Source organism: Xenopus tropicalis, chromosome 1, assembly GCF_000004195.4.
Source record: "Xenopus tropicalis strain Nigerian chromosome 1, UCB_Xtro_10.0, whole genome shotgun sequence".
In the NCBI taxonomy this organism is placed as follows: domain Eukaryota; kingdom Metazoa; phylum Chordata; class Amphibia; order Anura; family Pipidae; genus Xenopus; species Xenopus tropicalis.
In genome coordinates this window covers 69,360,994-69,377,519 of record NC_030677.2, presented here as the reverse complement: position 1 = coordinate 69,377,519, position 16,526 = coordinate 69,360,994, and the positions used below count along the sequence as shown (strand labels likewise).

Below are 16,526 nucleotides of genomic sequence, written 5' to 3'. Positions count from 1 at the left end.
TGTATGTGCTTACCTAATAAACAGGGAATGGACAGTTAACTGACCAATGAGCTACTTTATAAAAGCTCCATTGTTATAAACAAACTCCATTATGTAAATGTATCAGACCTAAATCCTTTCATACCTTCAGTTTGACAGTCTAAAATTGGATCAGTTTGGTTGATACTCATGTCCATTGACTTGTGTAACCCTGCTTCTACAGCTGTAGCAGATTACCTCAACTTTGGATCTACGGTCTGTCTTAAATTGCATAATCAGAACTTCTATTTAATTGCAATTCCATGTGGTCTAGTGTGAATTGCTTTAAAATTAGAAAATGTGTAAGGCCTGAAACACATTAATCAGTTTATGAAAGTGATATTAAATAACTATTTATTTGCCAGTGCTTTTGTAGGGGATATATATTGTATATATGCTATATAAGGCAACACAATATAGATTTTCTCTTTTTTTCTTTTTATTTATTTATTTTGACAGAAGCACAAGAATGTGTTTGCCATGTATTTGCTTACCTGTGGCATTTAGAGGTGTCTTAGATAAAGTATATGGGCACTTCAGGTAGCTTTTGTGTGACAGACCATGCTGTGATCCCATCAGATACAGCCTTTTCTTCTTGGTAAAAAAAATACTGATTGCTTATTTATTGCTGTTTTCTGAATTGTAACATCACATTCCAGCATAGAGAAGAGCTCTCCCGAATAAACCCTACTAGCAACTTGCATTGCATTAATTTTAACAACTATTTTCTAACAATTAGTGCTCAGCTGTAACACCGTATATTAGAGGATGCTAATCAACTGTTTTGGAGAATTTACATATAAATGTTTTTGATAAATGTACTGATTTGTTAGAACTCTTTCCTAAATGTCATTAAAATTGTAACTGCTTGAAATACTTAAAGGGGAAGGAAAGTCATTTTGGCATTTTACTGCTAATAGATTTGCCACATTAGTGCTACCTAGTACACTATATTTATTTAGCAGAAAGCCTTACCATACCTGAGTAAAGAGCCCTAGAAGCTTTCTCTGTTTGTTTAAGACAGCAGCTGCCATTTTAGCTTGGTCTTCATAGTTTCCTGCTGCAGCTCTAGCTGTTGGAGCTCAGATCACACATTCCTATGGGAGGGGGAGTGAGTTTTATGAATCCTTAAGGGAGGGGGAGCAGGAGAAGGGAGAGAGGAGAGAACTGAGCAGACTGGTGCCTCAAACCTGAAGGAGCCCTAAAGGAGAGGAAGTCTGATACTGATGAACATATTTACAAAAAATGAGACAAGAAATCCTGTGTTTCTTTTGATAGAGGACTCAGTGCAACTTTTCTCAGTGCTTATGGCTGTATTTACATAGACCTTTCTGATAAAGCTTACTTAGTTTTTACCTTTCCTTCTACTTTAAGAACCTCCCAGTTAGAAATGTCATTAACTTTTCCCATACTGTTAAATTGGAATCAGATAGAACTGGTTTTAAAATCCCAGAAACAATTTCGCCCAGAGAGTATTAAGGAATCCTTTCACAGAGCCCAACATGATATCTGTGCAGGTGCAGTTAAAGAAAGGCAATGCGCATTGGAAAATATGATGTCAAATAACTGATTTCTTACATTGATTTCTCAACTATTAAAAAGAAATAGGGACTTTGCTGTTAATAAAGTAACAATGTGCTGTGGTGGTTTAGACTGAAAATAATTCGTTCTGTAACCAGAAGCAACAGTATAGTTTATAGCAAACATGCTCATTAGTTAATTGAGTCATAAATTATTTTAAATTAATATACCTGTAGCAGGTTGAAAATAGTTTGTCTTTTGGTGAACCTGAACAGATGCCTGAATCACTGGTTCTCTAAGGGCAGTGCAGAGTGCTTCCTGCAAATGCCTACATTAGACTAATTACTGGCTAATTGCATCTTTTTTTTAAGCTGCAGGTTTCCCTTGCACTATGGGGTCAGAGAATGCAGCAATTCTATAAACTGATGTGAAGGTTTATTCTCCATTGTATATTACTCAATCAAACATCAGTGAACAATGTCCCGTTTAGAGTGCAAAATTCTTACAACCTTTTCATAAATATTCATCTACTGTGGCTTCTGTATACCTGACTGTGGCTTCTGTATACCTGACTGTGGCTTCTGTATACCTGACTGTGGCTTCTGTATACCTGACTGTGGCTTCTGTATACCTAAAATTAATGAATATGGATAGTTAATGACTGTGCATTAATAATGGTGATTCGGTCATTGCTAATAGTTAATAGGTTACATACATTTCTGCCGTCACCCTCTGTGTTACATTTGTAATGTTTTTTGTTAGCCCGTACTCCTCTTACTCACATGGGGTTGATTTACTAAATGTTGTGATATCCTTTTCTAACTTTCAACCAATTTACAATGTTGTTGCCACAAAAGAAATTTCTTTTACTTTCACTTTACTATGATGTTTTTTTTACTGCGTGATATTTTTCGTCAATGGCACAATCTATTCTGTGTATAACAAATGTATTCTATTTAATTGCTACTCAACTGATAACCCACAGTAAAAATTGAGAGCTGAAATATTTTTTTTAATCTAATTGATGGACAAACATCTGTTTTAGTAAATCAGCTTATGGGTCTGCTGTAGACTAATTTGCTCTCGCATACCATGCTACGTTAGATGTTTAAACTTGTCTTTTTCTGGATTTTTGAAATTTCACAATAAGAACAATTATCCATAAATCCCTGAAACGTGAGATTGCATATGTCACTTATTGTCCTGTTAACAAATAATGGTTTATTTTTACTGCCTTGCTAACAGTAACTTGTAAGTAATGTTTACTCAGGTAACATAAATGTTTACTTCAGCATTTATTATCTGTAAGGGATTGTATCCAAAATACAGAAACACCCTTACCGAGAAAGTCCAAGGCCCAGGCAATATTAATAATAAATCTCATTCCTGCACTCCTTAGAGGACCAGTAACATAATATGAATGTTTGTTTTTTATATTTAAAGGAGAATGCAAGTCAAAATTTAAAAAGCATACTGCCCAATAGTCCTCCTATTGTTTAGTAAAAACGCCACACTTTGGGCTCACCTAATCAAATATTTACTCAGTCACACTTACTTCACATTTTCTAGAACAGGCAGCCATCTCTAAAAGGGTATTCTCCCTTCCTTTCCCTCCTTGCTTCATACTGCACATGTGTTTCATTCCCTCCCCCCCCTCCCCTCTGCCAGATCCGCTTCTGATTGGCTGGTGGGCATGTGTAGCTCAGAACAGGAGACAGGATCAAGTTACACACATGCTCAGAGAATAGGAAGGCTGCCGCTGGCACCTACAGGAAGGGGAGAGAGATTTCAGTGATGTCACTGTAGGCTTCACACTGCTGTAGGCTGCCAGCACCATATCTCAGAAAAGCAAGCAGGGATCTGGGAATTTAGATATGCAGTAAGTACTTAAAAAGAATGCCTTTAGGCTGACTTTTAATTTATATTAACCTTTCATTGTCCTTAAAGGGTCTGTTCACCCTGCACCTAAAATTAAACAAATTCTTGGCTGAACTATGTTATATGAGAAAATGTTTAATCCTGTAGTTCTGTAGTGTGCCATAAATGGCATGTGTCCTCTTCCTGTTAAAAAACTTAAACCATTGTAGTCTACTGTCATCTGCTATGTAAATGTGTCTTTTTGAGCTATTTAGTGTGCAGCTTCAGCATGGCTTGCCTCAATGGCTACACAACAGCTTACTTATATAAACTATATTTCTGAAGAAAATACATAGTGTTTACCAGTACAGGATAAATGTGGCCATAGCTGGCTGACCCATATGGTACTCAGGGTGCATAACCACCTTTGTATTTTTTTCCTTTGTTCAGTGTCCGAACAATCAGAACAGTAGAATATGAAGAGGAACTGCTTTTCTTCTTTACTTCTTTTGGTCAGCCAACAGAAATTTTGTGTCACAACAGATAATCCTCGATCCCCCAGAATTGTAGGATAATCTGTATGGACGGCGCACTAATTAGCCATACATGCCCAGACAGTTGGTAATATGATCAAAATTGGCTAAACTGCCTTATCAAATGTTGGCATTATGGCCAGTTTATGAGTACACTCTAGTTTAATGTATCTAAATGTTTTAAAATTTGGTCATTTACTGGTACTTTAATGCTTGAGCAAATGTGAGGGCAGTATGGGTCATTTTTTCACACAGCTATTTATAAACACATCGAATGAATTGGGAGCAAACTAACTTTGTGGTCCTCGTCTGTAAGAAACCTTCTGTGCTTCTCAACAGATGTATTATGAACTACATATAATGAATGATGGCTATATCTGTATTTGGTTGCCTCTTATTTGTTTTTTGTGTTGCAATTTTCAGTTTTTCCCAGAAATACTTAATTTAAAGACCTGAGGCTGCTAGTTGCCTTGTTTAAAAAAATAAATAAAAAAAATGATCACCTATTAATATTTTTTAATTGTATTTTTATGTAAAAAGCACTCACTTATGGCAGTTATGAGCATTAACTAAATCATACCTATAATTAATGTTAATGTATTATATTTACCATTTCACCATGAGGTGAAGCATATAATACATTTTTGTTCATAGAGATGGGTGACAACAGAAAATTCTTTGCTGCATAAATTTGTCCCAGTGGTGTCAAGCGGTTATGCCAGGTCTGACGTAGAATAAATTAATAGCAAGATGTTTTGCCATTAGTCTGATATAAAACAAATAACACACCTTGAGCAAACCTAAATTAATATGGCCCCTAGTGTTACTGTTCAATGTAATGGGATGTTGCAAGCTGTCAGCAAGTCAAATCCTAACCCATCGCAATTTAAGACTGCATGTTGCGGTAATGTTTAAATCTGAGTTAAATAATCAACAGCTGCATTTATTATTGCCATTGATCACAAAGAGACAATTCTCTAAAATCTAACCAGCTTTTTTAATTGACTACATATTATGAGAAGCATCAGAAGCACAAACATTTTATTGTATTCTGTTTGATCTGTGATTTCAATGTCAGTTTATACATGGGCTACGCAATATTATTATAATAGCGTTTTTGTATGCTTTAAATCATTCTCCATATGTCGTGCATTTGGACAGGGATACATTCTGATATTGCACTTAAGTAAGATCTACACTGTCCTCATATTTTTAAGCTTGTACAGTTTCCTTTCATCCTTTATGTATTTTCCCAACAGGAGTCAACAGAAAGCTCAAATACCACCATTGAAGATGAAGATGTAAAAGGTAAAAGCACAGTGGTAATTCTAGTAATTGTGTTAAATTGCGGCTTTAGTTATAGGCCACTGCTTGTACTATCTGAGTAGAAACATTTTGGAAAAATCTGAACCTTAAAGAAACAGTTGTTAAAGGACATGTCAAGCTGACATTATTAGGCAATAATTTTAAATTCTAGGCAACATTGCAATATACACTCATTACATATTTGTAATGGTTTTTTAGTTATTTGTTTATATAACTGCTATTAAAGGAACAGTACCACCAAAAAATGAAAGTGTATAAAAGTAATTACAATATAATGTACTGTTGCCCTGCATTGCTACAACTGGTTTGTTTGCCTCAGAAAGACTAATATAGTTTATATAAATAAGCTACTGTGTAGCCATGGGGGCAGCCATTCAAAGGAGAAAAGGCACAGGTTACTTAGCAGATAACAGATAAACCCCCATTATATGGGGCTTATCTACTAGTTATCTGCTATGTAACCTGTGCCTTTTCTCCTTTTTTCCAGCTTGAATGGCTGCCCCCATGGCTACACAGCACCTTATATATATATTAGCTTTTCTGTAGCAAAAACACCAGTTTTTTGCAGAGCAACGGCACATTATATTTTAATTACTTTAAAACACTTTAATTTTTTGATGTTACTGTTCCTTTAAAAGCAGTGTCTGCCTGTCCTTTCTATTCTCTGCCCTGGTGGCTCTGGTGTTTGAAACAATGTAACAAACACCAGCAGATTTTACAGACTTGTCTTGCTGGAGGAGCCTGACACTTGCAACATTGTTTAAAAAGTAACAACCAGGAGTTCAGCAAATGCTGCTTTCAGTAGCAGTTATATTTACAAATAACTTTTAAAGCACTAATCATTTTAAATAAATTGATATTGGAAAGTTGCTTAGAATTATGTTTCCTTTTATTAGGCAAAAAATTATTATTCTAAATTGGCAACAGACTTTCTCAACAAGAAAACCGTATTTTACATCTTTATTTACCTAAAGTATAAATAGCAATCTTTATATTGTATGTAATTATTAAAGTGGCTATATTCATGTTCAAAAATGTATTTCTGCATATAAAAGGAATAGCTGACAAGTGTGAGGTGTGAAGGAATGACCGTTAACACACTATTTGCGTATTTTGCTTTTTTCCAATGCAGTTACCAAAAAAGGTGTCGGGCTGGCATTTATGAAATATATTTTGCATATAGTTGAAACATGAACTGCACATTAGGTCACTTTAACAGTGATGCTGTATGTAGGGAGCTATTGTTCTTCCGAGTGTGCCAGTCAGTGCTATACATTTCTGTGCACCAAAGCATAGCCTTTGGTAGGATTCACACAGTTCTATGTATCTATGTATCAATGTATTGGTCCTCTTCTATTATATAGTTATCTGTTCAGATGCCTGTGTCTAACTTATTTAATTGGCTTTGGGCTTTCTATATATTTCTCTGTTATGAAAGTATATTTTTTAAGCTAATTTGCATTTCTTCATAGGTAATTGCATATTAAAAAATCTGTCCCCATTTTAGGTTATTAAAGTGCATTTTATTACTACAAGTTGTTTTACATGTGCCAGTTAAGCTTCTCATTTAGTGATCAGCTAATTATGCCACATATTAAGAAAGGTTGGCCTACTTAAATATGAAGCAGACATGTGACCATACAGAACATGCACAGTTGGACATTTGATTTTAACCTTAATACCAAAGTATTGGTGGCGATATGGGTTCCTTAAAAAGGCTGTACTTGTACTGACAGACCCTCCTTGGGTCCCACTGACCTGGCCCATTTATACCTTCTCTATAGTGCCAGGTTTTCATTCAAATGGTTTAATGGTTTTTATGATTGCTTCCACGCATGTCATATATTTCACTGTATTTGATGCTACTTAGTTTACGTAGTTCATTTTAGGGACATGGAGTGGAGAGGCGCTCCGAGTTAACCCAGTGTGGTGCATAGGTGTCCTCCATTTACTTTTCAAGCAGGCAAAGGAGCTTTGCTTGGTGGGATTAATGAATGAATCCGGAACTTTCGTACTCGGCACGACAATACGATTTTGTTGCGCTTTATGACGCAAAGTATGAAAAAATCACGCAAATGTACAAAAAAGTCACAAAAAAGGCCTAGGAAGCCCTCTGTATTCTAAAAGTTGCAGAACTACTGTAGTAGTTTGAATACTGCAACATCTGGCGTGACAAAGGTTGCCTATCTACATAGAGTAGGGCTGGCTGTCATGTGACATTTTATGTCAAGGCCACCTGCACTTTAGTTTCAAATCAAATCTTATATGTAAAAAGTGTGAGCAATTTTTATTTTAAGTAATTATTTAGTAGCTTGCTTGTGGAAAGCGGATTTCAAACTCCCAACCTGTTTCATAATGTGTTTTTATTCACATGTGCATGTATTATTTGCTTGATTTATCACACATCAACAGCTCAATCATATTGACTTGTTCTTGGTGTAGACCAATTATTATGAAAAGATTTCTTCACTGGTAGCCCATGAGGAGCGACATTTCTGTAAATTGAGAAATGAAACATCAAGCTTGTTTGTTTCTGGTCAGGAAATCGTTATAGATATGACACATAACTTGTAGCCATTAGGATGGATCAGTGAAATAGTGTTTAATTCAGTTAATAGGAGACAATAATAGCTTACACAGGCACTTAATTATCATCTAAATTTGTTTGATTTAATAAGAGTTTTATATACAAAGGCTTTAACATAACCATGGCATTGCTTCCTTTAAAGGAGAACTAAAGCTTAATGAAATGAAAGAATTAAGCTAGAAAGAGTTCTCCTTTTTTTTTTGTTCTGATAATGCATTATTATTCAGACTAGTTCAGTTTGCATGGAAACTTTCTCAAAATTCCTGTATTTTGTTCAAAAGTAGAACATGCAAGGCACATAATGAGCACTCTTCCGCTTTGTAGTGTCATACCTCTGCTGAATATGTCACTTGTTACAAATAAATACAATATATCTTTAAATAAAGATAATAAAAAAAAACTTGTAGTAGAAGGGGTTGGATGTAGAGGGATATAGTTTGATAGATGGTGTGGGAAACTGGTGCCCGTGGGTAGGTATTTGTGATACATAAGTCAAGAGCCCAACATGAAATTTTGCATGGGGACCATTGAGCCTCTAGCTGTGCCCCTGCCAATTGCCCTACTTCTCAGAACCGTAATTGGGGTATTACTAAGCCTGTGTAACAGGTGAGGATTTGCTGCATTGGAAGCAGTGAACTTAGAAATCTAATGTAAACTTTTTAAAATAAAGGCAGAGTACTGTGCTTGTGAATTTGCTAGAAAAGTCCGATGCTTGGGGTGATTGTTTGTACTAAATAGTGTTGAGCATAATCTCACATGGGACCCCCTTTCTTTTGCCACCTTCAGCTCCCTTTATTGCTGTTGTAAGAGCCTTTTTCCCTTCAAAATCCATGTTTACTAACAGAGCATCAGTACATGTGCTAACAGCCAAAATGCAGTGATCATTTCCAAAAAATATAGTGGTCAAATCAGTGCTTAAATCCACTCTGCTATTGGCATACCACCATAGGTGGAGGGTGACTTTTTTGTTTGGGGAGGCTAAAGATGGGCCATACAGAGTCTGACCTACAGCTAATGTGAGACTTAGTGGATTTGCTGCTGGTGTAAAAAATTAACCTCCCAACTATCTCTTGTATAGTTGAACAAAACAATGACAAAAGTAAAAAAACAAAATAGTAAGTGCAAAAAACAACAAATATATAAAAGCACAATGAGCTTTTTCAGGGGGAAAGAGTTAACTTACCATTCATCTGTTAGGGTAGGGGATAGGGATATTAAAAATGTCAGATCAGGCAAAAAAACTATTTAATTTCAACTAGTGATTTAGCCTTTAGAACTGTATAGTACCTGTGTATGGCACCTGTGTATAGCACCTGTGGGAGTGGGCTGAAATCTGCAGCAAAAGTTGAGAATTGGTTCTCAGGTAAAGTTTCAGCCGCAGATTCTTCTTTTCAGTCCTCATTTCTGCACTGCCTTCAGTTTTCAAAATCTCCCGATCCCTGTGCACATCTGTGCTTTGATTGGTCAATTTTACTGTCTGTCAAGAAAGCTGTGCTCTGATTGGAGAATCCACAAGAAGAAAGATCCAGCATAATCGGCTTGCAGGTACAGAAGGTTTCCAGGACAGTGCAGAAATGGAGGCTTTTTGTTTTGTTTTGTTTTTTTAAGGTGCCAAGCAGGTTTGGGGAGGCTTAGCCTCCCCTTGCCTTATTGAAAATCCGCCTATGCATACCACTGTCTTGCTCACATATTAGAAACATTTGAATTCAGTGCATGTTTACCTTTCCTTTATATCTTACCAATTGTATTCATATTCATTCCTTTGTGATTTTTTTTTTACATGTTAGCTAGAGGATAAAGGATTTTTATTTACTTCAAGGAGACGACACTGGCATTTGAACAGATACATCATTTCATCTTATCATCCCCATATCATTGTACACCTCACCTCTTTCTATACATCTTGTTTTTTTACTTGTTGTGTTGCTTATGATTTCTCCTGCTCTTTATATTGTTTGTTCTTTTTTCCATTTTTGCATGCCCCAAGTGCAGCTTTCACAAAGGAATGTAGCAAGAGGAGCTTCTCTCCTGCTCAAAAGCCTTCCTGCTACTTATCTTCCTCCTCTTCTGTTCTTTCCTCCTCATCACCTAATTGGGCTCCATCTTTACAGTGCCCCAGTGGTCGTTCCTGCTGTCAGTGCCTGCTGAAGATTCTGGTCATTCTCTACATCTTTATTTTCATTTGTTCATATGTTGTGTTTCTTTCCATCAATTCAGCAACAAAGTGCACAGAAAACACTTACTCAAAGACTCATTTGCATGAATCTGAGCCCTCCCGTAATTCTTCTTCATCTGTGCAGTGTAAGTTAACTTGGGGTCTATAGAAGCAAAACTGCACAATGAGACATGTACATTAAATGTTTGTTCTACAACATAATAATAAAATATAGAACAGGTAGTGCGCCACATAACTGTTTCATACTTGTTTTCTTGATTGATTAATACTGAAAATTTGCCACACATCTTTTATTTTAGGCCAATTTTGATCATTTTCGGTCATGTACTCCCTAATTTTTCAGTTTTATTGTTAACATATTTATAAAGCTCTAACATATTCTGCAGCACCGTACAATAAAATGTATATGCATCACACATATAAATTACATACAGAAACTGATCAATAAAAGAGGTAAAGAGCCCTGTTCCATAGAGCTTACAGTCATACGAGTAGGGGGAATAGGTCACATGGTGTGGGATGGGCAAGATCAAGAGACTGCAAAGTGAAAAATATGGCATTGAGCTTTGCAGTGACTTATAATGTATACCAGAGGCTAAGCAAGGGTATACATTTCTTGTGTTATGTTAAGATATAATTAATTGAATTGTTAAATAGTCGACCGTTAAAAGAGTATAATAATCAGATGAGTAATTAAATATAAGTTCAGAGATGTAGGTTAGAGCATAGTTGTGAACTGTTTTAAATGTGAGAGATAGTAGAATCAGTGTTATCCTGAAATATAGTAGAATTTTGTGTAGGAAATGGTAAAGTAGCATGGCAGAGGAAGAGCAGTTGGTGAGATGCATGAACCTGGACTTGAGTTTTGGAGGAGAAGTTGCAGAAGTTGCAGTTTTCAGTGCGTGACATAATGAAAGAATGACTTTTGTTTGACACATTGTGTGATATTTATAATTAATCACTATGGTCCATAATTTAGTAATTTATTGGCGAATCAAAGATAACCAAGGTACCAAACATGGGGAGTGGCAGTAATGGTGTGGTTACTAAGGGTAATAGACATTTAAGTAGAAATAACTGACAAAAAGAAGACCTGAGTTGAAGAAATCGCTATTGGAATAGGAGTGGAGTGATATTTTTAAGTTAGCATAAAGGTGGTATAGAAGCCATTTGAATTGAAATTAATATTTTATCTGACCAATCTGTCAGTTTTCAAACATTTTATGTTAGGAAAATATCCTAATATTCTGGATAAAGAATTGACATACATTTTTGCAAATGAAAGTATATATGTATGCTCACTGTTATAAAAATTTCTATTAGTATTAGCGTATTTCTATTAATCAAGCGTATTTTTGCACATTCTTTCCTAAAGCCACCTTTCTTTTAGCATTTATAACTAATAAATGAGAGATACAGTCTTGAGAACTATGATGTTGTCTTGCCTCATGGAATTTGCCATTTAAATTGCATAGCATTGCTTGGCCTGTGGGCCAGATGTGACCCTCCAAAGCTCCACTGACTAATTTGTACATGCAGAATAGCTAATAATAGCCTGTACAAAAATAATCAATCTTGTTAAAGAAATTCTATATATATTATCTAGAATGTTTGGGACCTGGGTATATTAGATAAGGGAGTATTTTTGTATGTTTTGTGGGCTTTGCAATTTCTCACCAAGTCTTATATTTGAAAAACATTACATAGTGTTCATCTCGCAACTTTTTTTGTTATTGCGTTGTTGTACCTTTGTGCAAGGTTTCCATAGTCTCTTAGGGTCATGGCAGACAGTACCATTTAGTCTAAATCTTCTACAGCACAGAAAATAAAACATCAGGAAATAATTTCCCACTCCCAGTCTGAGTCGTGTAATCGCCCTAAATTTCATGCTCCTGCATATGTGTTTTATGCATGAACGTTATTAAAGTTTGCTATGGTCCACAGCATTCAGATTTCTGGTTTCAGAGTGGTTAGAATTATGAAAGAAAAAACTCTCTTATGTGGGCTTCTCATCTGGGGTAATATAGTTTTTGGTTGCACATAATGTAGCCAAAGAATAAGACTAGACTTACACTAATGGTAAAGCGAAAATTAAAAGGACTTGCATGTAATTTATTAATCTGTTTGAAATAGTTATGTATTGATTAACTTTAGGATGTATATGGAGGAAAAAGTCTTTAGCATCAGAACATTGTTTCTTTATGGGACTTTGTCTAATGTTACTTTTTTTGTATATGGCTTATCAGGTTTTTGTTTTATATATCAAGCTCTGGAGCAGTGTATAACAATCTCCACAGCTACAAGACACATTTTAAAAGAACCAGGGCTAAATCACCTACTCGGATCAATCCCACTGCAAAAAAGGGCAAGGCACCTTACCGATATATGCAAAGTTGTTGCACTGAAGGTACAATGGCAGTGGGCTAAATTCAAAAACACCTCTATTTTTTTTATTGGGTGAATTTTTCATATTTATAGCTATAATTTATATTCCATGGAGGAGCCACCAGAATGGAGCCAGTATATAAAACATTACCAGCTTCATACAAGCTGCATATTCAATTCAGGTACAGCCGTGGTGGAAAGTTATCTTGCACCCTATTAAAACCATTATATGTGTATGGTTGTTCTCTGCGCTCCAGGCTCTAACGAAAACAAGGTTGCAAACCATCTGAATAACAGAGCTGGAGGATTTAACTTATATAACAATTAATAATGCAAGACATTTCTTTTTGGTTGGTGGTCCTCTTTAAAGAATATTTACCACTGTTACGTTTCTTTATGGAGTACATCCTTTTGATGTTGCTAGATAAAACTGGGGAACCCTGAGCAAGTTACAAACCCTCTGCCTGTCCATGTACTCTACAGACATCATTGCTTTAACCTAATTTGACCCTTAAACATATTATATGGATTTCACAGTACTACCAATTCCAGACTAAAGTCTTTCCAACATCTCATACTGATTGGTGGGATTTGCTTCCATTTAGCCACAGGTGTTTTCATGAGGTGGACACTGATATTGGTTAAGTCTGTTTTGTAGCTTTCTATTTCAATCCATGTCTTTAGTTAGGTTAAGATCAGGGCTTCCACTCCAAATTAAGTACAGCAGTTCTGTATGGGCTGTAATTTGTCTACTTGGGTTTCGAAGTGAGAGTGCATTCTCAGAATAATAATGATAGAATTGTCAACTTCTGGCAATCTTCTGGTATAAATCTTAGGACCATCCATTAGAGTCCCAGATGGTAAGCTTGTTTCATGACTCCAAAAAACAATTCCTGCTACTCCAGTCCACTGGTGGTGACCTTTATTCCGCTCCAGCTGACTCTTGGTGTTAAGAATAGTGCATTTATGTCCCCCTAAAGGCAACATATTCCGAACAAATAGTTCTGGCATTGCTTCAAGAGACAGTTTAGAATTCAGAAGTAAGTGTTCCAGTGTTCTGTTTTTAAGGCTACTTAGCATGTATATTAGCATGTTTGCTAAGTATAACATATGAAGATTATATATGTCATTGTTTCACTAAATTCTGGTAACCATCTCTTTTCTATTTTAGCTCGCAAACAAGAAATCATCAAAGTTACAGAGCAGTTAATTGAAGCCATAAATAATGGAGACTTTGAAGCCTATACGTAAGATATATCAACTGCTTGCAAATATTTAGATAACTGTATTTTTATTTAGCAAGGTTTAGCTCAGGTTAAACAAGAAAAAAGTCAAACAAGTGCTTTAATATTTTTAAATATGGACTTGCTGGATCCCAAATTGGCAGATTTCCTCATTTGGAAATCCAGGCAGGCAGTTTTGACCCAAACAGCCCAATTTTCAAAACCAGACAGGTGGCAACCTTATATGTAGTTGTGATTTTTATTAGAGGGTGCTTTGATACATCTTTTTTTGACAGCCGCCAGAGGTAGCGGTACTGCTTCCAAGGGATTTTCAGCTCCATCCTCCATGGCTCAAAAGTATGATAATTGCTGCTGTCTGTTTACTATCAAAGCTTCTATCTGTTACAAAGCCACAGTTCTTGTACTTTCAGGCAGTGGAGCAAGAGCTGAAAATTCTTCCCAAGCAACACAGCCAGCAGAACATCATTAGGAACATTTTATTTAACATGTTTAAAAATATATACTAAAAAATTAACTACACCTCATTCGTTTTAAGTGATTTCAGTCCAGTTTTTTCAAGCAGTTATTAATAACTAAGCTGATTTTGAGTTTTGTATTCAACACTTAGGGGCACATTTACTAATCCACGAAGGTCCGAAAAGCATCCGAATGTGTTTTTCTCGTAATGATCGGTACTTTGCGACTTTTTCGCGAATTGTCGCAACTTTTTCGAGCTCTCAATACGAAAGTTGCGATAATTCGCGAAAGTCGTAATGGCTATGAAAAAGTCGCGACAATTCACGAAAGTTATAATGGCAATGAAAAAGTCGCGACAATTCTCCAAAGGCATAATGGCAATGGAAAAGTCGCGACAATTCACGAAATTTGTTATGGCTATGAAAAAGTCGCGACAATTCGCGCAAGTCGTACCGGTTACGAAAAAGTTGCGACAATTTACGGGAAAGTCGTAACGGCAACGAAAAAATCGCAAAAAATACGAAAAAGTCGCAAAATGTTCGTTTTCCAATCTGAATTTTTCTGATTCGGATTCGTGGATTAGTAAATCAGCCCCTTATTGTCAAATGGATAAAATACAGAAAGTAATTGCTAGGGATGCACCAAAACCACTATTTTGGATTTGTTGAACCACAAACCCATCGCAAATTAGGATAAGGAAGGGTTAAAGAGAACCGTGCATGTGGCAAAAAAAATTCAACTTCTGCGTTTATGTGACAAAAAGTCACGTCACGTGATTTTAAAGATTTGGTTTGGCCAGGGCGACGAATTCGGCCAAATCCAAATCTTGCTGAAAAAGGCCAAATCTTGACCGAATCCCAAACCGAATCCTGGATTCGGTGCATCCCTAATAATTGCCATTGGCCCTTTTCTGAATTAGATTGCCCTGAACTTCAGTTGCACTGAACAGTGACTGATGGTTGCTAATGGATACAGGTATGTTCTGTCAGAGACAAATCTAAACATTTTGCTTCATTCTATGCTAAAATAATTATTAATACAATATCTACTTATCCACTTAAGAAAAAATCAGTTAAATAAATCTGCTTAAAAAAAGATGTGTATATAGTATAGTTTAGTATAAAAATTCCACAAATAACCTAGAACCTGCTATGTCACACTGGTATTTTTATTCTGTTAGACAGTGATTATTTAGCACAGAAGCAGAACAGATAAAGGTAGCCCAGATAGCCCAAGTATACCCCTACTATAATATAATGATTACCCTTTCATTGCCTTTCTAGACAGATTAATCAAAGATCTGTAACATTTTTCTTGCCATGATTTCAGTATCAGGTTTGCTGGGTTCAACAACGTATGTTTGGTGTCCAAACAAACCCTGTACCTGGTATATTTGGTATATATCTGGTAACTTAAATATTCCATATTTGGAAACCACCACAAATGCCCTGCAAAATAACTTTTGATTATCTGTAAATACCATATGGTTTATATTGATGACGCAAAACTACAGATTGTGTGTTTATATAAAAATGCATATTGGTTTTTTTTTTTTATTTCATTTTGCACTCTAAACTCACTTTCCCCTAGTGTATACACCATAGCCACTCTGTAACACAGTGTCAAATATTTCTCATTTTCATTTATTTCAATTAAAGATTTCTACCTTGGATATATCTGTTATACTTTTATATCTGTTATACTTTTTAAATTTGTTGCTCCAATTGGGGAAAAATAAAAAAAGTCTCTCAAAAAATACATTCTTTTATATACAAAAATATTGTATTTTTTTTAGATATCTGATTTTCAAAAGCTTCTATTTATATAGTTTATACATTTTATAAATAGAAAAGGTTGTTTTACTGGTGTTTTTATAATCTGCTTACAGAAAGATTTGCGACCCAGGCCTTACATCATTTGAACCAGAAGCTCTAGGAAATCTAGTAGAAGGAATGGACTTCCATCGATTTTATTTTGAAAATGGTATATTTCCCTATTCCCAGTTTTGTTTGTGTGTCTTTTTTTTGGAGCCAAAAAATGCTCCCCTTGACAAAAGTTACTTAAATGCCTGAAAAAAAATCTTTTGCACAGATACATGCTGAGGGATTAGAAAAACAAAGCTGTAACTGAAATGGTTTTCCAATAAATCAATGCATTGTTTTATGTTACTGATTTTTAGCGCTGTCCAAGAGCAACAAGCCAGTCCATACTATTATCTTGAATCCTCATGTTCATCTGATTGGAGAAGATGCTGCATGCATAGCATACATTCGTCTCACCCAGTATTTGGATTCCACCGGTATGCCAAAAACAATGCAGTCAGAGGAGACCCGTGTGTGGCACCGTCGTGATGGAAAATGGCAGAATGTACACTTCCATCGTTCTGGGTCACCAACAATACCGAAGTAAGGCTCATCCCAGTA

At 35.8% G+C, this 16,526-nt stretch overlaps 1 protein-coding gene across 15 annotated transcripts in view; it reads left to right on the top strand.

The window, feature by feature from the left end:
- Positions 1 to 16,526, top strand: part of camk2d (calcium/calmodulin dependent protein kinase (CaM kinase) II delta) — a 107,369-nt gene that overhangs the window by 88,393 nt on the left and 2,450 nt on the right. For 8 of the 15 annotated variants that reach the window (XM_031890449.1, XM_031890602.1, XM_031890527.1 and 5 more), the window contains 4 exons: positions 5,189 to 5,237; positions 13,575 to 13,650; positions 15,992 to 16,086; positions 16,283 to 16,508. In XM_031890449.1, the coding sequence (XP_031746309.1) occupies positions 5,189 to 5,237; positions 13,575 to 13,650; positions 15,992 to 16,086; positions 16,283 to 16,508 (446 nt within the window). 15 annotated transcript variants of the gene reach the window in all.